Source organism: Triplophysa dalaica, chromosome 8 (assembly GCF_015846415.1).
Source record: "Triplophysa dalaica isolate WHDGS20190420 chromosome 8, ASM1584641v1, whole genome shotgun sequence".
NCBI lineage: Eukaryota > Metazoa > Chordata > Actinopteri > Cypriniformes > Nemacheilidae > Triplophysa > Triplophysa dalaica.
In genome coordinates this window covers 20,935,227-20,958,859 of record NC_079549.1, presented here as the reverse complement: position 1 = coordinate 20,958,859, position 23,633 = coordinate 20,935,227, and the positions used below count along the sequence as shown (strand labels likewise).

Here is a 23,633-nt window from a genome sequence, read left to right as displayed (position 1 = left end):
TATTACAGAACAACCTGGACCTGTTACAGATTTGAAACCCTCAGAGGTCACCAAGATCTCTTGCACTTTCAGTTGGAAGAAACCAATCTGTGATGGAGGAAGCCATATTGTTGCATATGTTCTAGAGATCTCTGAAGGTGAAGACAAATGGAAGCTGCTCATGAAGTCCAAGCTCACACAGTACACTATGACTGATCTTACAGAAGGAAATGAATACTCCTTCAGAGTCAAAGCCATTAATGAAGTAGCTGAAGGACCCCCAACTGAACTCACTGTTGTGGCTAAAGATCGAATAGGTAATGTAGTGCACCTAATATTTGCTTTTGTGTCTAGATTGTTATGCAACATTGTGCATCAAATGTTTTCATGTTTCTTGTCTCTTTACAGTCTTGCCAGACTGCAATCTAAAAGGCTTTCCTGACTCTAGCTATGTGGCCAAGGAAGGAAGCACTGTTCGTCTCAATATTCCTATTATTGGTATTCCTGCTCCAGCTGTCACATGGAAAAAGGGTGATGTTACTTTATCAGACAGTGGTAGAATCTCAGTTGAATCAACTGCAACAAACACAACTTTGCTAATTCGTGATTGTCATAGAAATGATGCTTGCCGATTCACCATCATTTTGAGAAACTGTGCTGGAACAAAGGAATCAGCTATTGACTTCAATGTTGTTGGTAAGCCTGGAATCTGCACAGGTCCAATTAAGTTTGATGAAATCACAGCGGAAGGAATTACTGTAGAATGGGCACCACCCATAGATGATGGTGGATCAGAAGTTACCAATTATTTTTTGGAGAAGAGGCAATCTACTGCTAACAAGTGGGCCACAGTTGCTTCCGCAATTCAAAAGAACACTATGAGGGTTACAAGACTTCGTGATGGAACAGAATATATCTTCAGAGTTTGTGCAGAAAATAAATATGGAGTTGGGGAGTTCCTCAGGTCTGCCCCTGTGATTGCTAAACACCCATTCAGTAAGTATTTAAAAGAAGATGCAAATTGTTTTTATATGGAAGATATTTTAAAATGTTTTTAACAAATAAACTCTATTACACTCAACAGATGCACCGGGGGCTCCAGCGCCACCTGAGGTTGTGAGCATTCGCCATGAGTCTGCTATTCTAACATGGTCTGACCCAAAAGAAACTGGAGGCTCACCTATTACTGGTAAAAACATTTTTTACTATCTCCTTGTTTCCCATCATTTTGTCATGTATTGTAAGATGTAAACAAAGTATTTTCTTTTTTATTCATAACATAGGATATTATGTGGAATTCAAAGATAGAAATAGCTTGATGTGGAAGAGAGCCAACAAGACCCCTTTGAGAGTTAAAGAATGCAGAGTGACTGGTTTGATGGAAGGTCTGGAATATGAGTTTAGGGTAATAGCTATGAATATTGCCGGACTTGGAAAGCCAAGCAAACAAACAGAATCTCTTGTTGCGCTGGATCCTATTGGTGAGTCTGCTTTCTTTTAACAAATATGTGGTATTTACACTAATTCAAAAAAAACAATAATCATATTTGTTATATTTTACTATTTAATGTGTTTTTCATTAGATCCTCCTGGAAAACCTGATGTGATTAGTATCACAAGAAACAGTGTTACACTCATTTGGACTGAACCCAAATATGATGGTGGCCACAAACGGACAGGCTATATGGTGGAAAAATTAGAGCACCCAGGAAAGGCCTGGATGAAGGCTAATCATGTGAATATCCAAAGCTGTGCTTACACTGTAACAGACCTACAGGAAGGCTGCACCTATGAGTTTAGAATAAGAGCTAAGAATGCTGCTGGAGCTATCAGTGCTCCTTCAGAGAAAACTGAGACTCTAGTCTGCAAAGATGAATATGGTAAGATATTTATATGTTTATAAATATTTATATTTATATCTTGGTATATATATTTTAATGAATTATTGTGACTATCTATAAACATAGCAATTTTGATCGATACCTTTGTACTATTTTTAGAACCACCTACTATCACAATTGACCCTGCAATGAAGGATGGTGTGACTGTGAAGGCTGGAGAAACAATTGTCATAACTGCATCAAGCATTCTTGGCAAACCACCTCCTAAAGCTGTATGGTCTAAGGGTGGAAGAGAATTTAAATCTTCGGATGTTGTCCAAATTACAAGCACTCCCACATCTTCAACTTTATTGATTAAGTATGCCAACAGAAAGAACACCGGAGAATACACTATTACTGCAAGCAATCCCTTTGGTATCAAAGAAGAAAAGGTCAAAGTCAAAATCCTAGATGTGCCTGGACCTCCAGGTCCAATTGAGCCAACCAGTGTCTCTGCTGAGAAATGCACATTAACATGGTTGCCACCAGAAGAGGATGGTGGCAGCAGTATCAAATCGTATGTAATAGAAAAGAGAGAAACCAGCCGCCTTCTCTGGACAAAGCTTGCTGAAAATGTTATGGATTGCCGCTATGTTGCCAGCAAATTGATTAAGGGCAATGAATACATATTCCGTGTATCAGCAGTCAATCTGTATGGTGTTGGTGATGCATCACAGTCTGGACCAGTTCAAATGGTTGATAGCTTTGGTAAGCTTCTTCTAAATACAAAATCTATCAATTAACTTTCATATTAATATCATAAAATCATAAACTTATTTTCATATTAATTGCAGGACCTCCTGGACCACCATCAAAACCTGAAATTGATCATGTCAGTGGAACTGCTGTAACCATTTCCTGGAAGAGACCAATTGTGGATGGAGGATGTGACATTAGAGGCTATAGTGTTGAAAGAAAAGAGAGAAGAGGTTTAAGATGGGTGAGAGCTTCAAAGAAGTCAATTTCAGATCTTCGTTATAAGGTTTCAGGTCTGACAGAGGGAGTTGAATATGAATTCCGCGCAACTGCAGAGAATAAGGCTGGTTTTGGAGAACCAAGTGAACCATCACAACCTGTAATGACTAAGGATATTGCATGTAAGTAGAAAAAAAGAATCCAATAAGTTCACATATTTTTCTTATCGGTTAGTTACAAAGCAGTTTTTTGCACTTGCTTATTTCTTTTCTGTTTGTTTTCAAGATCGACCTGGGCCACCATCTAATCCACGAATTACTGATACCACCAAAACAACTGCTACATTTAACTGGGGCAGACCTTTCTATGATGGTGGACTCGATATTACAGGATACATTGTTGAGCATAAAAAGGAAGGAGAAGATGACTGGGTTCAAGACACACCTACTCCATTAAGAATAACTGAATTTGTAGTTTCAAATCTACAATCAGGAGGAAAATATAATTTTAGAGTTAGTGCAATAAATTCCGAAGGACTTGGTGAACCCTCTCAAGTTGAGAACTTTGTAGAACTTGTAGACAGAGAAGAGATTCCCGACTTTGAACTTGATGCTGAGCTTAGAAGAACACTTGTCACCAGATCAGGTACTTCAATCCGCATATTTGTCCCAATCAAGGGCCGGCCAGCTCCGGAAGTGACATGGTACAAAGAAGATGCTCCTCTCAAAGGACGTGCTCACATTGATACTACTGAATCATACACTCTAGTAGTCATTCCTGAGTGTACAAGATATGATGCTGGTAAATATGTCCTCACATTAGAGAATGTTGCTGGAAAGAAGACTGGATTTGTCAATGTTCGTGTTGTTGACACTCCAGGGCCTCCAATAAATTTGAAACCAAGAGAAATCACAAAACATAGCATCACTCTACAGTGGGAGATTCCAATTATTGATGGTGGATCAAAAATAAAAAATTATATTATTGAGAAACGTGAGGCAACAAGAAAGGCTTACTCAGTCCTTACGACAAACTGGCAAAAATGCTCTTATAAGATTCCAGACTTAGAAGAAAGTGCTGAATATTACTTTAGAGTGTCTGCAGAAAATGACATGGGCATTGGTGAACCAGCAGAAACCCCTCAACCAATCAGAGCTTCTCAGGCTCCATCCGCACCCGATAATCTGATTGTTTCAGATGTGTCTAGGGATACAGCAACTCTTGCATGGACAAAACCAAAATATGATGGTGGGACCCGAATCACTGGCTATGTTATAGAAGCTCAACAGAAAGATTCTGATCAGTGGATCCATGTGACAACAATTAAAGCTTTGGATTTCACTGTCACAGAATTGGTGGAAAATGCAGAATATGTGTTCCGCATTTTTGCTGTAAACAGCTCAGGAAGGAGTCAACCTCGTGAAAGTCGACCAGTTGTTATAAGGGAGCAAACCACACCTCCAAGCTTTGACCTTAGAGGTGTATACCAGAAGACTGTTGTAGCCAAGGCAGGTGATAATGTTAAAGTAGAGATTCCTGTTATGGGTCGTCCAAGACCACATGTTGTATGGAAGAAAGAAGATCAGGAACTTAAACAGACTCAGAGAATCAACACTGAAAGTACAACCACCTCTACAATTCTCAACATTAATGAAATTAAAAGGAAAGATGGAGGACAGTATTCAATGACTGGAAAGAATATCTTAGGAACTGTGACTGAAACCATTACTGTTAAAGTACATGATATTCCAGGACCTCCAACTGGACCAATAAAACTGGATGAGGTTTCTTGTGACTATGTTGTAATTTCATGGGAAGGTCCTGAAAGTGATGGAGGAGTGCCTATTAATAACTACATAGTTGAGATGCGTGAGACCATTGGGACATCCTGGGTGGAACTGGCTGCAACTGTTATCCGCACAACATTCAAAGCTGCACGCCTTATAACTGGAACTGGATATCAATTCCGTGTTAAAGCTCAGAACCGCTATGGAGTTGGGCCTTACCTAACATCGGAAGCTGTTGTGGCTGCTTATCCATTTGATGTTCCAGGACAGCCTGGAATTCCACAAATAGTTGCCTTTACCAAGGATTCAATGACAATCAGCTGGAATGAACCATCCTCAGATGGTGGTAGCCCGATTTTAGGATACCATATTGAGAGGAAAGAGAAAAACAGCATACTCTGGCAGAGAATCAGCAAAGCATTAGTTGTTGGTAATATGTATAAATCATCAGGTCTGATAGATGGTATTGCATATGAATTCCGTGTTATTGCAGAAAATATGGCTGGACTCAGTAAAGCAAGCAAACCTTCTGAGATGACATATGCACTTGATCCTGTGGACCCTCCAAGTCAACCTGTGGCACTTAATATAACCAGACATGAAGTAATCCTTCAGTGGACAAAGCCTGAGAATGATGGAGGGTTCTCAATAACTGGATATACAGTAGAAAAAAGAGAGCTGCCCAAAGGTCGCTGGCTCAAGGCCAACTTTAGTAACATACATGAGACAAGTTTTACTGTAAGCGGTCTCACAGAAGATGCTTCTTATGAATTCCGTGTTTTGGCAAGGAACTCAGCTGGAGCTGTTAGCAAACCATCCAAACATTCAGAGGTCATTGTCTGTAGAGATGATATTGAGGAACCAAAGATCAATGTTGATGCAAGTTTCAGTAGTGTAGTAGTTGTGAAGGCAGGAGAGGTGTTCAATCTAGATGCAAATGTTACAGGTCGCCCAATTCCATCATTGGTTTGGACTAAAGATGGGAAGGAGCTGGAAGACACAGGAAAACTAGAGATCAAAACAGGAGATTTCTATACTTGTTTGATTCACAAAGATTCTCAACGTAGAGATGGTGGTGCATACACTTTAACCGCTAGCAATCCTGGAGGATTTGCAAAGTTTGTTTTTAATGTTAAAGTTCTTGACAGACCTGGTCCACCTGAGGGACCACTCAATGTAACAGATATGACAACAGAGAAATGTATTCTATCGTGGCTGCCACCACTTCATGATGGAGGAGCAAAGATTGAATATTACATTATTCAAAAGCGAGAAACTAGTAGACTTGCTTGGACAAATGTAGCCACAGATTTACAAGTCAACCGTTATAAGGTTACCAAATTGCTTAAAGGAAATGAATATATCTTCAGAGTCGTGGCTGTCAACAAATATGGAGTTGGAGAACCTCTTGAATCAGAGCCTGCTGTTGCCACCAACCCGTATGTGCCCTCTGATCCTCCACAGACACCAGAAGTAACTGCCATCTCAAAAGATTCAATGGTAGTGTGTTGGGGACATCCTGAAAACAATGGAGGAAGTAGTATCAGTACCTATATCATTGAGAGGAGAGATAAAACTGGTCTTCGTTGGGTTAAATGCAATAAAAGGACAGTTACTGACTTGCGCTTCAAGGTCTCAGGTCTAACAAATGGACATGAGTATGAATTTAGAATCTTTGCTGAAAATGCTGCTGGTTTAAGTGCCCCAAGCCCATCAAGTCCGTTCTATAAGGCTTGTGACACAATATTCCAACCAGGACCTCCTGGAAATCCTAGAGTTCTGGATTCAACTAAGTCATCTGTTACTATTGCATGGAATAAACCAGTTTATGATGGTGGATCGGAGATCACAGGATATATTGTTGAAACTTGCCTCCCTGAGGAAGATGAATGGACAATTGTCTCTCCAAGGGCGGGACTGACAGCAACATCATTCACCATAACCAACCTTGTAGAAAACCAGGAATATAAGATCAATATTTCTGCTCTTAACTGTGAAGGTGTTGGTGAACCAGTCCCTGTCCCTGGTTCACCTAAAGCAGAAGATAGACTTCTTCCCCCTGAAATTGAGCTTGACTCAGACCTTCGCAAATTAGTTAACATCAGAGCATGCTGCACCTTAAGATTATTTGTGCCAATTAAAGGAAGACCTGCACCAGAAGTTAGATGGTCAAGAGAGAATGGCGAACCCCTTGATAGAGCAGCCATTGAGATTACACCATCCTTCACTACCCTGCGCATTGAGAATGTTGACAGATTTGATGGAGGAAAATATATGCTTACAGTGGAAAACAGTTCAGGAGTTAAATCAGCTTTTATTAATGTTCGTGTACTTGACACTCCTGGTGCACCACAGAACCTAACAATCAAAGAAATCACAAAAGGTTCTGTTTCCCTTATTTGGGATCCTCCTATCATTGATGGAGGATCAAGAATCAGACACTATATTGTTGAAAAACGTGAATCCACAAGAAAAGCATACGCAATTGTTAATGCTTGTTGCCCCAAAACCAGTTGGAGAATTGGAGATTTAAAAGAAGGAAACTTGTATTGCTTCAGAGTTTTGGCTGAAAACGAATACGGTGTTGGTCTTCCAGTAGAGACGCCAGAGGCTATCAAAGTCTCAGAGAGGCCTCTTCCTCCTGGTAAAGTGACTCTAAATGGAGTAACTGGCAACAGTGTTACATTGTCTTGGGAGAAGCCAGACCATGATGGAGGAAGCAGAATCACTGGTTATATTGTTGAAATGCAAGGAAAGAATAGTGAAAAATGGACCCAAGTAATGACTGTTAAAATAACAGAGGCAGTTGTTGTTGGTCTGACACGAGGTGAAGAATACTCCTTCCGTATCTCAGCAATTAATGAAAAGGGTTCCAGTGATCCGCGTCCACTAAATGTCCCTGTGGTTGCTATGGATGTTGTAATAACTCCTTGCTTCAAACATTTATTCAGCACATACAGCGTTTTTGCAGGTGATGATCTTAAGATTGATGTGCCTTATGTTGCTCAGCCAAAGGCTGCAGTCACCTGGCATAAAGATGGCGTTGCTCTGAAAGAGACAACAAGAGTAAATGCTGAAGTAACAGAGAAACATCTTCACCTTGTTATAAAGGAGGCCACACGAGATGATGTGGGCAAATATACTATTAAACTGATAAACCCAGTTGGTGAGGCTACAACAGATATCAGTGTTATTGTACTTGATAAACCTGGCCCTCCAACTGGACCAATCAAAGTAGATGAGGTAACTGCAGATAGTCTTACTCTTTCATGGCAGCCTCCAGAATATGAAGGTGGATGTTCCATTAATAACTACATTGTGGAAAAGAGAGACACATCTACAACAAACTGGCAGATTGTGTCTGCAACAGTAGCTAGAACAACAATTAAAGCTGCAAGATTGAAAACTGGCTATGAGTATCAGTTTAGGGTTGCTGCTGAAAATCGATATGGAAAGAGTTCAGTTCTTCTTTCTGAGTCTGTTGTTGCACAATATCCTTTTGAGGTCCCAAGTCCACCTGGAACTCCCTCTGTACAATCTCCAACCAAAGAAAGTATGGTAATTGTGTGGAACAAACCTAACAATGATGGTGGAAGCAAGATTTTAGGATACCACATTGAGACTAAGGAAAGAAACAGCCTCTTGTGGGTGAAACAAAACAAAACAATCATTCCAGACACAAGATTCAAGATAGGTAACCTTGAAGAGGGGATTGAATATGAATTTAGAGTTTATGCTGAAAACATAGTCGGTCTAAGTAAGGCAAGCAAAGTATCAGAAATCCAGGTGGCAAGAGATCCTTGTGATCCACCAGGCAAACCTGAAGCAGTAATTGTCACAAGAAGCTCTGTAACACTCAGATGGACACCACCACAGTTTGATGGTGGGAGCAAGATTACTGGATATCTCATTGAGAAGAAAGAGTTGCCCACTGGCCGGTGGATGAAGGCCAGTTTTACTAATATTATTGAGACTGAATTTGTTGTCAGTGGCTTGGTAGAGGACCAGAGATATGAGTTCCGAATCATTGCAAGAAATGCTGCAGGAGTATCCAGTTGTCCATCGGATAGTACAGGTGCAATTACAGCAAAGGATGAAGTTGATCCACCGCTTATTGACTTGGATGCCAAATATTCTCAAACTATTGTTGTTAATGCTAGTGAATCATTCAAGATTGAAGCTGGGATACTTGGCAAACCCATCCCTTCAGTGCATTGGATCAAAGCCTGTGAAGAACTTTCAAATACTGCTAGGCTTGAAATCAAGAATACTGACTTCACAACAATTCTCAGTGTGAAAGAGGCTATTCGTGTTGATGGAGGCCAGTATACTTTGTTGCTGAAAAATGTTGGTGGAGAGAAATCAGTAACTGTCAATGTCAAGGTTCTAGACAGACCTGGACCCCCAGATGGCCCAATTTCCATCTATGGAGTTACCAGCGAAAAATGTTGCATTGCTTGGAAAGCTCCATTGCATGACGGTGGAGCTGAGGTGTCTCATTACATTGTTGAAAGAAGAGAAACCAGCAGATTAGTTTGGACTGTTGTGGAATCTAAGGTGCAAACCCTTAATCTCAAGATAACTAAACTACTGCCTGGAAATGAGTATATTTTTAGAGTTATCCCTGTAAATAAATATGGATTTGGTGAGCCTCTTGAATCGGATGCAGTGATTGCAGCAAATCCATTTGTACCACCTGATGCACCAAGTAATGTTGAAGTGTCAAATATAACAAAGGATTCCATGGTCATTACATGGGACAGACCCACTAATGATGGTGGCAACACAATTTCAGGATACATTGTTGAAAAAAGAGACAAAGAAGGCGTTAGATGGACAAGATGCAACAAACGTGTAGTGAGTGAACTACGCTTTAGAGTAACAGGACTTCTTGAAAACAGAAGTTATGAATTCCGTGTGTCTGCTGAGAATGCAGCTGGAGTTGGTAAACCAAGTCCACCCACAGTGTACTTCAAGGCAGTGGATCCAGTTTTCAAGCCAGGTCCACCAAACAACCCTAAGGTTATTGATGTCTCAAGATCATCTGTTGTGCTGCATTGGGGCAAACCTATTTATGATGGCGGCTGTGATATTCAAAGCTATATTGTTGAGGCCTGTGAGGGCACCTCTGTTGAATGGATAATGTGCACACCACCCTCAGGAATAACAGAGACAAGATTTGAAGTTAAAAAACTGCTTGAAAAACATGAGTATAAATTCAGAATATGTGCAGTAAATAAGGTTGGTGTCGGAGAAACTGCTGATATACCTGACTCCATCCTGTTAGAGGATAAACTTGAGGCACCAGATATTGATCTTGATGCTGATTTGAGAAAGATGATCACTGTTAGGGCTGGAGGCTCTCTTAGACTGTTTGTTCCTATCCGTGGCCGACCCACTCCTGAAGTCAAGTGGGGAAAGGCTGAAGGTGAAATCAATGAGGCAGCAAACATTGACATTACCAGCAGTTACACTTCCCTTGTAATTGAAAATGTTAATAGATTCGACAGTGGAAAATACATTTTAACGCTGGAAAATGCTAATGGAACAAAATCAGCATTTATTAGTGTCAGAGTATTGGATACTCCTGATGCACCTGACAACTTTAGAGTAAAGGAAATAACAAAGAATTCAGTCACTCTCACCTGGGAGCCACCTTTACTGGATGGTGGTGCTAAAATAAAGAATTACATTGTTGAAAAACGAGAGAGTACAAGAAAAGTATACTCTCCTGTTGCTACCTGCAACAAGATGACATGGAAAATTGAACCACTGCAAGAGGGAAGCATCTTTTTCTTTAGAGTTCTTGCTGAAAATGAATATGGTGTTGGATTGCCTGCGAAGACCCTAGAGCCAATTAAAATCTCAGAGGTGCCACAACCCCCTGGTAAAGTTTCTGTAGTGGATGTTACACAGAAGAGTGTGTCTCTAACCTGGGAAAAACCAGAGTATGATGGAGGCAGCAGAATTACCCACTATGAAGTTGAAATGCAGGCAAAGGATCAGGAGAAATGGTCTCTTTGTGCTCAAGTGAAATCCCTTGATACTGTTGTAACAAATTTAGCCCAAGGTGGGGAGTACAATTTCAGAATCATTGCAGTTAATGAAAAAGGAAAGAGTGATCCCAGACTCCTGGCAAATCCTGTTTTTGCAAAAGACCTCACTATTCATCCCTCAGTCAGAACAAAGCTTAGTACCTTCAATGTACAGGTTGGACAAGATTTGAAAATTGAAGCACGAATTACTGGTCATCCAAAACCAACCATTACATGGAACAAAGATGGTTCCGATCTGAAACAGACTACAAGGGTTAATGTTGCTGACACTGCACATCACACCACCCTTATCATCAAAGATGCAACAAGAGAAGATCGTGGTATGTATAACATTGCTGTGACTAATGTACTTGGTCAGGCGGAAGCGACCGTTGAAATAATTATACTTGAGAAACCTGGCCCACCAACAGGGCCAGTCAGAATTGATGAAGTAAGTGCAGAGAGCATAACACTGTCTTGGGACCCACCCACATATATTGGGGGCTGTCAGATTTCAAATTACATTGTCCAAAAAAGAGATACCACTACAACCAACTGGGTCATTGTTTCTGCAACAGTGGCAAGGACTTCACTCAAAGTTGGCAATTTGAAAACCGGTGCTGAATACCAGTTCAGGATTTTTGCTGAGAATAGATATGGTAAAAGCTATGGCATTGACTCAGAACCAGTACTTGCTCAGTATCCTTTCAAAGAGCCTGGGCCTCCAGGAACCCCGTTTGTGTCTGCATTTACAAAGGAATCCATGGTTGTTGAATGGCACAAACCAGTTTCAGATGGTGGAAGTGCCATATTAGGATATCACCTTGAGAGAAAAGAGAAAAATAGCATTCTTTGGACAAAGATAAATAAAACACTTGTTCAAGACACCAGATATAAAACATCTTCACTGGAAGAGGGCATTGAATATGAGTTCAGATTGTATGCTGAAAACATCGTTGGAATAGGAAATTGCAGCAAAATCTCTGAGGGTTGTGTGGCACGTGACCCCTGTGATCCACCAGGCAAGCCAGTGCCAGTGATTGTGAAAAGGCACTCAGTAAAACTCAGATGGACACCACCAGAATATGACGGAGGAAGTCTTGTCACTGGATATGTTGTGGAGAAACGAGACCTTCCAGAGGGTCGTTGGATGAAAGCTAGTTTTACAAACATTCTTGAAACTGAATTTACAGTCTCGGGTCTGACAGAAGACTGCAAATATGATTTCAGAGTTATTTCTAGAAATGGAGCTGGATCAATCAGCAGACCCTCTGAGAGCACAGGCTCAATTACAGCTAAGGATGAAGTTGAACCACCCAACTATGAGATTTCCTCAGAGTACAGCCAAATTTTGACACTGAATGCAGGAGAAACATTTACACTGGAAGCCTCTGTTCAAGGAAAGCCAATTCCAACAATGCAGTGGTTTAAGGGTGATGTGGAAGTTGAAAATTCAGCAAGAGCAGAGATTAAAAACACAGATTTCAAAGCAATTCTTGTTGTAAAAGATGCCATTAGAATTGATGGAGGACAGTACACATTGCATCTCTCTAATGTAGCTGGAACTAAGTCTGTTCCCTTCAATGTCAAAGTACTTGATAGACCTGGCCCTTCTGAAGGGCCATTGACTGTCTCAGGTGTAACATATGAGAAATGTTCATTGTCATGGCTACCTCCAAGGCATGATGGTGGCAGCAGTATTTCCCATTATATCATACAGAAGAGAGAAACAAGTCGTCTTGCTTGGACTGTAGTTTCGAGTGACTGTGCAGCAACAATGTTTAAGGTTACAAAGCTTCTAAAAGGAAATGAATACATCTTCCGTGTCATGGCAGTCAACAAGTACGGTGATGGTGAACCACTTGAGTCTGCACCGGTAATTATGAGAAACCCTTTCGTTCCACCTGGACCACCCAAAGACATAGAAATAACAAATATTTCGAGAGACTCAATGACAGTGTGCTGGACCCGTCCTGACAGTGATGGGGGCAGTGAGATTGCTAATTACATCGTGGAAAAGAGAGACAGAGCTGGAGTCCGATGGACAAAATGTAACAAACGCAGAGTCACAGACTTGCGTTTCAGAGTCACAGGCTTGACAGAGGATCATGAATATGAGTTTAGGTTATCTGCAGAGAATGCTGGTGGTGTTGGACTACCAACTCCACCAACAATTTATTACAAAGCTTGTGATCCAACATTTAAGCCTGGTCCACCAACTAATGCACACCTTGTTGACACTACAAAGAATTCAGTCACTATTGCATGGAGTCGACCAATATATGATGGCGGTTTGGATATCCAGGGCTATGTTGTTGAGATATGCAAAGCTGATGAAGAAGAATGGATCACCTGTTCTCCACCCTCTGGATTAAATGATACCAAATTTACAATTACTAAACTAACTGAACATCAAGAATACAAAGTTAACATATGTGCATTGAATAAATTGGGTGTTGGTGAGCCAGTAGCCATCCAAGGAACTGTTAAACCAGTGGATAAGATGGATGCCCCTGAAATTGAGCTTGACTCTGAGTTGAGGAAAGGTATTGTTGTGCATGCTGGAGGATCTATGAAAATATGCATACCTTTCAAGGGACGCCCTACTCCTGAAATAAACTGGACTAAGGATGAGGGAGATTTACCAGATAAAGCCCAAATAGAAAAGGAACCAGATTACACTCAGCTATCAATCGATATATGTGATAGAAATGATGCTGGAAAATATACTCTGACATTAGTAAATAATGCTGGTACCAAGTCAGCTTTTGTCTCAGTAAAAGTACTGGATACACCAGGTGCTCCACTGAACCTCATAGTGAAGGATGTTACAAGAAATTATGTCACCCTCGTTTGGGAGCCTCCACTCATTGATGGGGGTTCAAAAATAAAGAATTACATAGTTGATAAGCGTGATTCCAAAAGAAAAGGATTTACAAACATTACTGCCAAGTGCACCAAGACTAGCCTCAGAGTTGGTGATCTTACTGAGGGTGATATTTATTATTTCAGAGTCATGGCAGAAAATGAGTTTGGAGTTGGTTTGCCTGTGGAAACAAAAGAATCTGAAAAGACAGCAGATCCTCCTTTGTCTGTTGGTAAGGTCACTTTGACTGATGTTACAAAAACCACAGCATCACTCTCTTGGGATAAACCAGATCACGATGGAGGAAGTAGAATCTTAGGTTATTATATTGAGATGCAGCCAAAAGGATCAGATGAGTGGACAGCAGCTGCAGTCACCAAGACATGTGAGGGTACAGTCACAGGACTCAGTTCAGGACAAGAATATCTCTTCAGAATTGTAGCCTTCAACGACAAGGGAAGAAGTGATCCAAGACCATTAGCAGCTCCTGTGATTGCTAAAGACATAACTATTGAACCAAGCCTCAAATTACACTTCAACACTTACAGTGTTCAAGCTGGTGAAGATCTTAAAGTGGAAATACCATTCAAAGGACGTCCAACTCCAAAGATTGCATGGTCAAAAGATGGACAAGCACTGAAAGAGACAACCAGATTAAATGTCTCAAGCACTCCACAATTATCCGTTCTTAAAGTTAAAGAAGCTAACAGAGAGGATTCTGGAAAATACAAAATTACGGCGACAAACAATGTGGGTACAGTCACAGAGGAGATTGGCATAATAATCCTAGACAAACCTGGCCCACCAGTTGGACCAATTAAAATTGATGAAGTAAGTGCCACCTATGTTATTATCTCTTGGGAGCCACCAGTATACACAGGTGGTTGTCAGATAAACAATTACATTGTGGAAAAACGTGATACAGGCACTACCAACTGGCAGATTGTATCAGCAACTATTGCTCGAACCACAATCAAGATATCTAAACTGAAGACTGGTTCTGAATATCAGTTCAGAGTGTTTGCTGAGAACAGATATGGAAAGAGTACATCACTGGATTCAATACTAGTTGTTGTCAGTTATCCCTTCACTGAGCCTGCAGCTCCAAGTGCAGCATTGGTTTCATCAGTGACAAAAGACCACATGGTAATCGAATGGAAACCCCCCAGCAATAATGGGGGAAGCCCTGTCATTGGATATCACCTAGAGCGCAAGGAAAAGAACAGCATATTATGGACAAAACTTAACAAGCTCCTTATCACTGACACTAGATTGAGAACAAATGGTCTGGAGGAAGGAATCGAATATGAATACAGGGTATATGCTGAAAATATTGCAGGAATCAGTCCACCAAGTAAAGTCTCAGAAAGTGTTGTTGCACGTGATCAATGTGAATCCCCAGGAATTCCTGAGGCCATTGTTATTACAAGAAACCTAATAACTCTTCAATGGGATAAACCACAGTATGATGGTGGCAGTGTAATCACAGGATACATCATTGAAAGGAAGAAACTGCCTGAAGGACGTTGGATGAAAGCTAGTTTTACAAATATTATAGACACACAATTTACAATAACTGGACTAGAAGAAGAACAAAGATATGAGTTTAGAGTAATTGCCCGAAATGCAGCTGGTATTTTAAGTGTACCCTCTGAAAGCACTGGACCAATTACTGCTCAGGATGAGATTGAAGCTCCATCAGTCTCCATGGATTCCAGATTTAAAGATGCCTTGATTGTAAAAGCAGATGAGACCTTTACTATCGATGCTGAGATTGCTGGTAAACCTCTCCCTGATATTATGTGGCTTAAGGATGGAAAGGAAATTGACAGTACCACACCCAGAATGGAGATTAAATCCACTATCACACGGACAGTTCTTACTGTCAAGGATTGCATCAGAGTGGACGGTGGTCATTTCGTCTTAAGTCTAAGTAATGTTGGTGGAACAAAGCAGGTACCCATTAATGTAAAGGTTCTTGATAGACCTGGTCCACCTGATGGCCCAATGAAAGTAACTGGTGTCACAGCAGAAAAATGTTATTTGCACTGGAGTCACCCATCACATGATGGTGGAGCTAGTATTTCTCACTACATTATAGAAAAAAGGGAAACTAGCAGATTGTCTTGGACAGTAGTGGAACCCAATATTCAAGCAATCAGTTACAAAGTCACCAAACTCTTACCTGGTAATGAGTATATATTTAGAGTTATGGCTGTCAATAAGTATGGCATAGGTGAGCCACTTGAATCTGATCCTGTCCTTGCAAAAAATCCTTTCAACAAACCTAGTCCACCTTTAACTCCAGAAGCAAGTGCAATCACTAGAGACTCAATGGTCTTGACATGGGAGCGGCCAGAGGATGATGGTGGATCACAAATCGATGGTTATGTTCTTGAGAAACGTGATAAAGAGGGTATTCGATGGACTAAGTGCAACAAGAAAAGACTAAATGACTTACGTTTCAGAGTCACTGGGCTGACAGAGGGACACTCTTTTGAATTTAGAGTCTCTGCTGAGAATGCTGCTGGTGTCGGCAAACCAAGTGAACCGTCTGAATATTACAAAGCTTGTGATGCAATTTATCCACCTGGTCCTCCTAACAATCCTAAAGTGACAGACCATTCAAGCACAACTGTTTCTTTGGCATGGAGCAGACCAATTTATGATGGTGGAGCACCAGTCTCAGGATACATTGTTGAGATGAAGGAAACTAATGAAGATGACTGGACTGGGTGCACTCCACCAACTGGTGTTCAAACACCTCATTTCACTGTCAAGAAACTAAAAGAAAATGCAGAATACAACTTCCGTATTTGTGCAATTAATATTGAGGGGGCAGGAGAGCATGTTGATTTCCCAGGGTCTGTGATTGCATCTGAAAAACTTGAGGCGCCTGAGATAGAACTTGATGCAGATCTTAGGAAATGTGTGACTGTGCGTGCCAGTGCAACACTTCGCTTATTTGTTACTATAAGGGGAAAGCCTGAGCCTGAGGTCAAGTGGAAAAAGACAGATGGCACCTTATCAGAGCGTGCTCAAATAGAGGCTACAAGCTCTTACACAATGCTGGTCATTGACAATGTTAACCGATTTGACACTGGCAAATATGTTTTGACTCTTGAAAACAATATTGGCACAAAATCTGCCTTCATTAATGTAAAAATCCTTGACTCTCCAAGTGCTCCAGTGAACTTTGAAGTTAAGGATGTAAAGAGAGATTCAGTCCAGCTTTCTTGGGAGCCTCCACAAATTGATGGCGGAGCCAAGATCACGCATTACATTGTGGAGAAACGAGAATCTAAAAGAATGGCATTCACAACTTTGACAAATAACTGTGTAAGGAATTCATTCAAGGTTGATGATCTACAGGAAGGAGGTCTTTACCACTTCCGTGTATTGGCTGTAAATGAACTTGGAGTTGGTCTGCCTGCTGAAACCACAGAGGCAGTCAAAGTCTCTCAAGCACCCCTACCACCTGGAAAAATTTCTGTAGTTGATGTAACCCGCCACAGTGTTACTCTTTCATGGGAAAAACCTGATCATGATGGTGGCAGCAAAATCACAGGCTACACTGTGGAAATGTTGACTAAAGGATTAGATAAATGGACTGTATGTGCTACAGTAAAAGCGCTAGAAGCTAAAATTGAAGGACTTACAACAAGAGAGGAATATAGCTTTAGAGTTACAGCTCTTAATGACAAAGGAAAAAGTGATCCGAAACCACTTGGAGAATCTGTTGTGGCAAAAGATATTACTATGGAACCCATTATTAATTTGTCATTTAACACATACAGTGTTAAAGCTGGAGATGATCTCAAAATAGACGTTCCATTCAGAGGCAGGCCTCAGCCAGAGGTCACATGGAAAAAGGATGGTAATTTACTGAAGCAGACAACAAGAGTAAATGTTCTGACATCAAAGACATCATCTAAGATTGTCATCAAGGATGCAACAAGGGAGGATGTAGGAAAATATGAAATAACATTAACCAATTCAATTGGTGTTAAATCAGCAGAAATATCTGTCATTGTTCTTGATAAACCAGGTCCACCAGGTTCAATCAGAATGGATGAAGTAAGTGCTGATTTTATTTCATTATCATGGGACCCTCCTATTTATGATGGTGGCTGTCAAATTAATAATTATGTGGTTGAGAAGAGAGATACGACCACTACAACATGGCAAATCGTTTCAGCGACAGTTGCACGAACATCAATCAAAGTCATCCGTTTGACACAACGAACAGAATATCAATTCCGTATTGCTGCAGAGAATCGTTATGGGAAAAGCCAAGCTGTTGACTCTCTCCCAGTAGTTGCACAGTATGCCTTTACACCCCCAGGCCCTCCAACAAGTCATCAAGTTTCTCAGGCCACTAAATTGGGAATGTTAGTAACATGGAAGAGACCAGCAAGTGATGGTGGAAGTCCAGTCATTGGATATCACTTGGAATGCAAGGATCAAAGCAGTATTCTCTGGACAAAGATGAACAGAGGTCTTATTACAGAAAGTCAGTTCAAAGTAACAGGCTTGGAGGAAGGTCTTTACTATCAGTACAGAGTATATGCAGAGAATTTAGCTGGAATTGGACCCTGCACAAAGGCATGTGATCCTGTTGCTGCTAGAGATCCATGTGATGCTCCAGGTCAGCCAATAGTTATGGACATAACAAGAACATCTGTTTATTTGTCCTGGAATAAACCTGAGTACGATGGTGGGGCCAAGGTGACTGGTTACATTGTTGAAAGAAAAGAACTTCCAGATGGCCGGTGGTTAAAATGTAATTTCAACAACCTCCAGGAAACATTCTTTGATGTGACTGGCCTGATTGAAGATCAAAGATATGATTTCCATGTTATTGCCAGGAATGCAGCTGGTTTACTAAGTGAGCCATCAGAGGGAACCGGACCTGTAACTGTAAAAGATGATGTTGATCCACCACGCATTACAATAGAAGATAAACTAAGACAATTGGTCGTAGTGAAGGCTGGAGATATACTCAAAATTGATGCTGAAATTTCTGGGCGTCCAATTCCTGTGATATCATGGGCAAAGGATGGAAAAGAAATTGAAGCTAAAGCCAGAGTTGAGATTTCTTCAACACTCACTAGTACAACATTGATTGTAAGAGATACAATTAGACGAGACTCAGGACAATATGTTTTAACATTACACAATGTTGCTGGCACCAGATCTTTAGCAGTGAACTGTAAGGTCCTGGACAGACCTGGTCCGTCATCTGGGCCTCTGGAAGTAACTGGTTTAACTGCAGAGAAATGCACATTGACATGGGGACCACCTCAAGAGAATGGAGGTGCTGAAATTCAGCACTACATCGTTGAGAAACGTGAGACAAGTCGTCTTGCCTGGACATTGGTCTATGCAGACATGAAGGCCACAACATGTAAAGTAACAAAACTGCTCAAAGGTAACGAATACATATTAAGAGTTCGCGGAGTTAACAAATATGGAACAGGTGAAGTTTTGGAGAGCGATCCTGTTAAGGCAATGGATCCATTTACAGTACCAGCTGCACCAGCAAATGTTGAAGTCACCAGTGTAGCAAGTGAAGCAATGACAATCTGCTGGGAAAGGCCTGTTTCTGATGGAGGAAGTAGCATTTCTGGCTATGTAATTGAAAAACGTGAGAAATCTGGTCTTCGTTGGGTCCGTGTCAACAAAAAGCCTGTTTATGATTTAAGAGTCAAAGCTTCAAATCTTCGTGAAGGATGTGAATATGAATACAGAGTCTTTGCAGAGAATGCGGCTGGTTTGAGTGCACCAAGTGTGCCTTGCCCACTTACAAAGGCAGATGATCCATTGTTCCTGCCATCACCTCCAGCTAAACCCAAAATAATTGATTCTTCCAAAACATCAATAACACTATCTTGGATCAAACCACTGTTTGATGGTGGCTCTCCAGTTACAGGTTATATGGTAGAATACAGAAACACCAATGATGAAGACTGGACAGTTGGTGTTAATAACACTACAAGCACAGAGTTCACAGTGGTGGGACTCACTTCAGGGGCAGAATATGTCTTTGTTGTTAAATCAATTAACAAGATTGGCCCAAGTGAACAAAGCCCTGAAACTGATCCACAGATTGCAAAGGACAGAGAAGATGAGCCAATTTTCCTCATCAGTAATGAAATGAGGAAGACACTGACTGTCAAAGATGGCAGTTCATTTACCCTTAGAGTGCCATTCAAGGGTAAGCCTGTACCACATGTAATGTGGAACAAACCAGATGTTGATTTGAGAGTGCGGGCAACTATTGATACCACAGAGACCTGTACATCTGCTACAATTGAGCAAGCAACAAGAGATGACTCAGGAAAATACACGGTAACCCTTCAAAATGTTGCTGGGACTGCTACACTGACATTGAGTGTTAAAGTCCTTGATTCTCCAGGACCACCGGCACGTCTTGAAGTAAAGGAAGTCACTAAGAGCTCGGCAACTATTACATGGGACATCCCTGAAAATGAGGGTGGTGCCCCAGTCAAGAACTACCTTGTGGATCTCCGTGAGGCAACTAAAATGGGATGGACTAGAGTCACAGACAGTTGCCCCCGACTGACTTATAAAGTCAATGATCTTCAAGAAGGATGTGTTTACTATTTCAGAGTAACTGGCGAAAATGAGTACGGTATAGGAGTGCCACTTGAGACCAAAGAAGGAACCAAGATTACAGGTAAAATGAAATGAATTCATTTTTATTCAATTAATGTATAAATATTTTTTTATTTAAAGGTATGTGCTGTTTGTTATTTCAGACTGTTTAATAAATCACATTTTACTTTTAATTTCAGAAAAACCAAGTCCACCACACAAACTTGGAGTCACTGACGTCACAAAAGACTGTGTCTCACTTGCATGGCTTAAACCAGAGCATGATGGAGGTAGCAGAATTACAAACTACCTAGTTGAGGCCCTTGAGAAAGGACAGGAAAAGTGGATAAAGTGTGGCTCAACCAAATCAACTAATTTTGTTGTCTATGGATTGAGAGAGAATGCAGAGTACTACTTCAGAGTTCGGGCTGAAAACCATGCTGGACTTAGTGATCATAAAGACACGGTTTTACCTGTGCTTGTAAAGGACCAACTAGGCAAGTCATTACATTATTTTTATGAACACAAAATGTGTGATTCGTTTTTCATGATGTTCTGTTAATTTTTTTGTAATTTTGATATTTTCTTTAATCAACAGAGGCTCCTGAGATTATCATGAAGGACTTCCAACGCAACACTGCCTATGTTAAGGCAGGTTCAAATCTAAAGATTGAGATCCCTCTCACTGGTAAACCACTACCAAAAATATCTCTTTCTAAGGATGGACAGGTTTTGAAGTCAACCATGAGATTCAACTCTGAGGTGATGGCTAACTCGCTTATCATCACTTTGCGTGAGAGTGTTGCTTTGGATGCAGGCAGATATGATATCACAGCCTCCAACTCCTGTGGAACCACAAAATCCTTTGTGAATATTGTGGTCCTTGACAGACCAAGTCCCCCAGTTGGCCCTGTTGAAATGTGTGATGTTACAGAAGACAGTGTGAGTCTGAAGTGGTTGCCTCCCACATATGATGGTGGTAGCCCAATCACCAACTATATTGTTCTCAAACGCGAGACCACTACTGCAAATTGGATAGAAGTATCTTCTGCTGTTGCAAGATGCACAATCAAGATTATGAAGCTAATTACAGGCGTTGAGTACCAGTTCAGGATCAGGGCTGAGAATCGCTTTGGCATCAGTGACCATATTGATTCACCAATTGTTAATGTCAGTCTTCCATACAGTAAGTAAACTTATTTCTGTGCATCATAAAACAAATGTGTCAGTTGAAATGTATATAACTAAAACATAATCCAATTATTTATAGTAATTCCCCTGGAACCTTCACAACCATGGGTGACAGCTGTAACAAAGGAAAGTATTACTGTTAGCTGGAAGGAGCCACCTTCAGATGGTGGAAGCAGTGTCTTTGGATACCATCTTCAGATGAAAGACAGAAACAGCATCCTTTGGCAGAAAGTTAACAAAACAGTTATACGTGCAACACACTTCAAAGTAACAAATGTGAGCCATGGGCTAATCTATGAATTCAAGGTTGCAGCTGAAAATGCTGCTGGTATTGGTCCAGACAGCAAGCCCTCAGATCCTGTACTTGCAATTGATGCTTGTGGTAAGCATTATGTTTCATGTGATTTAATTGTTCCATATAGTTGATTCATCAGTATTAAAAATACCCTTGAAATAAATTTTATTAATCACAATTGTTTTTTCCCTGCAGAGCCTCCAAACAATCTTAGGGTCACTGATATCACGAAGAGTTCAATTAGTCTTGCCTGGCAGAAACCGTCATTTGATGGAGGAAGCAGAATTACTGGATATTTAATTGAAAGAAAAGACTCTCCAAAAGGCAGATGGTCAAAAGCTAATTTGACAAATGTTGCTGACACAAAGTATTCAGTATCAGGCTTGACTCAGAATGAATCCTACGAATTCAGAGTCTTGGCTAAGAATGCAGTTGGCTCCATTAGTAACCCATCATCAACTGTTGGACCAGTAACATGCGTAGACACATATGGTGCCCCTGAGATTGAACTTCCCCAAGAATATCTTGATGTTCTCAAATACAAAGCAGGAGCTAACATCGATCTTAAAGTGGGTGTTATTGCTAAACCTCAACCAACTATTGAATGGTACAAGGATGGAAAAGAGCTTGAGCCTGGAGCTCAGATTTCCATCTCAAGCACCTCCGACTCTGCATGCATCTCAGTCAAGGATGCCACACGTTTGAATACTGGAACATATGAACTCAAAATCAAGAACTCTTTAGGCTCAGCGTATTGTGCTATCAGAGTACTTGTTCAAGGTATGTGGCCTTATACAGCTAAATAACTAACCCTATCTTATAAGCTAAACTCTTATCGATCTTTTGCTATGTTTAAATTAGGGCAAATTTTGATATGATCTGTAATAAAACATTTTATTAATTACATTCCATGAAATTAACTTTGACACCTCTAGTAAAAATTTGTGTTCTCTGTTTCACCCCCCTCCCCTTCATCAGACAAACCGGGACCTCCTGCTGGAGAGATACAGTTCAAGAAAATCACTGCAGATACTATAACTATCATGTGGGATCCTCCAGCTGATGAAGGTGGTGCAATGGTGACACATTACATTGTCGAGAAACGTGAGACAAGCAGAATTATGTGGTCTATAATCTCAGAGAAGCTTGAAGAATGCATTGTAACTGTCCAAAGGCTTATTAAGGGCAATGAATACATATTCCGTCTTCGTGGTGTAAACAAATATGGTGTTGGAGATCCTCTGGAATCAAGACCAGTTATTGCCCAGAATTCCTTCGGTAAGAAGTTATTCTAGAGTTTGATAAAGCATCAATACAATATCACAAACTAATGCATTAATACTATGTTTTATGCACAGTTCATCCTAGTCATCCCTCTAAACCTCAAGTCACAATGATAACCAAGTCAACAATGACTGTGGTATGGGAAAGACCAAGTTTGGATGGTGGAAGTGATATTGATGGGTATTACTTGGAGAAACGGGAAAAGAAGAGTCTACAGTGGTTCAAGGTTATTAAAGATCCAATTCGTGATACCAGACAGAAGGTTAGCAACCTCACAGAGGGAAATGAATATCAGTATCGTGTCTGTGCAATCAACAAAGCTGGAGCAGGCCCATATTCTGATACATCTATCTTTTATAAAGCTTATGACCCCATTGGTAAGTTTTTATTTTTTATATCCTCAAACCTAGTTATTTATTATTATGAATATTAATGTTATATGAATATTCTCATTTTAGACCCACCAAGTGAGCCAACAAAACTCAGAGTTGTTGATTCAACAAATACATCTATTACCCTTGACTGGGTGAAGCCTGTCTATGATGGTGGCAGTGAAATCACAAGCTACATTGTTGAACAAAGAATAGCTGACGAAATGGAATGGGTCACTATAAGCTCTAAAGGTGAAGTGAGGACAACTGAATTTGTGGTGTCCCACCTAAAACCTGGAGTGTACTATTTCTTCCATGTCTCAGCTGTTAACTGTGTTGGAGCCGGACGGCCAATTGAAATGATGCAGCCTGTGCAAGCCAAAGATATTCTGGGTTTGTCTTTTCTATCTCT

General features: G+C 40.7%; 1 protein-coding gene across 1 annotated transcript in view; it reads left to right on the top strand.

Annotated features, from left to right (window-relative positions):
* LOC130427112 (titin-like) overlaps positions 1-23,633 on the top strand; it is a 156,361-nt gene that overhangs the window by 110,761 nt on the left and 21,967 nt on the right. Inside the window, 14 exon segments of the mRNA XM_056754159.1 lie at positions 9-296; positions 388-975; positions 1,263-1,460; positions 1,563-1,859; positions 1,980-2,567; positions 2,654-2,956; positions 3,060-20,162; positions 20,281-20,577; positions 20,679-21,266; positions 21,351-21,653; positions 21,762-22,346; positions 22,545-22,844; positions 22,925-23,227; positions 23,309-23,614. Of these exon segments, the coding sequence (XP_056610137.1) occupies positions 9-296; positions 388-975; positions 1,263-1,460; positions 1,563-1,859; positions 1,980-2,567; positions 2,654-2,956; positions 3,060-20,162; positions 20,281-20,577; positions 20,679-21,266; positions 21,351-21,653; positions 21,762-22,346; positions 22,545-22,844; positions 22,925-23,227; positions 23,309-23,614 (22,047 nt within the window).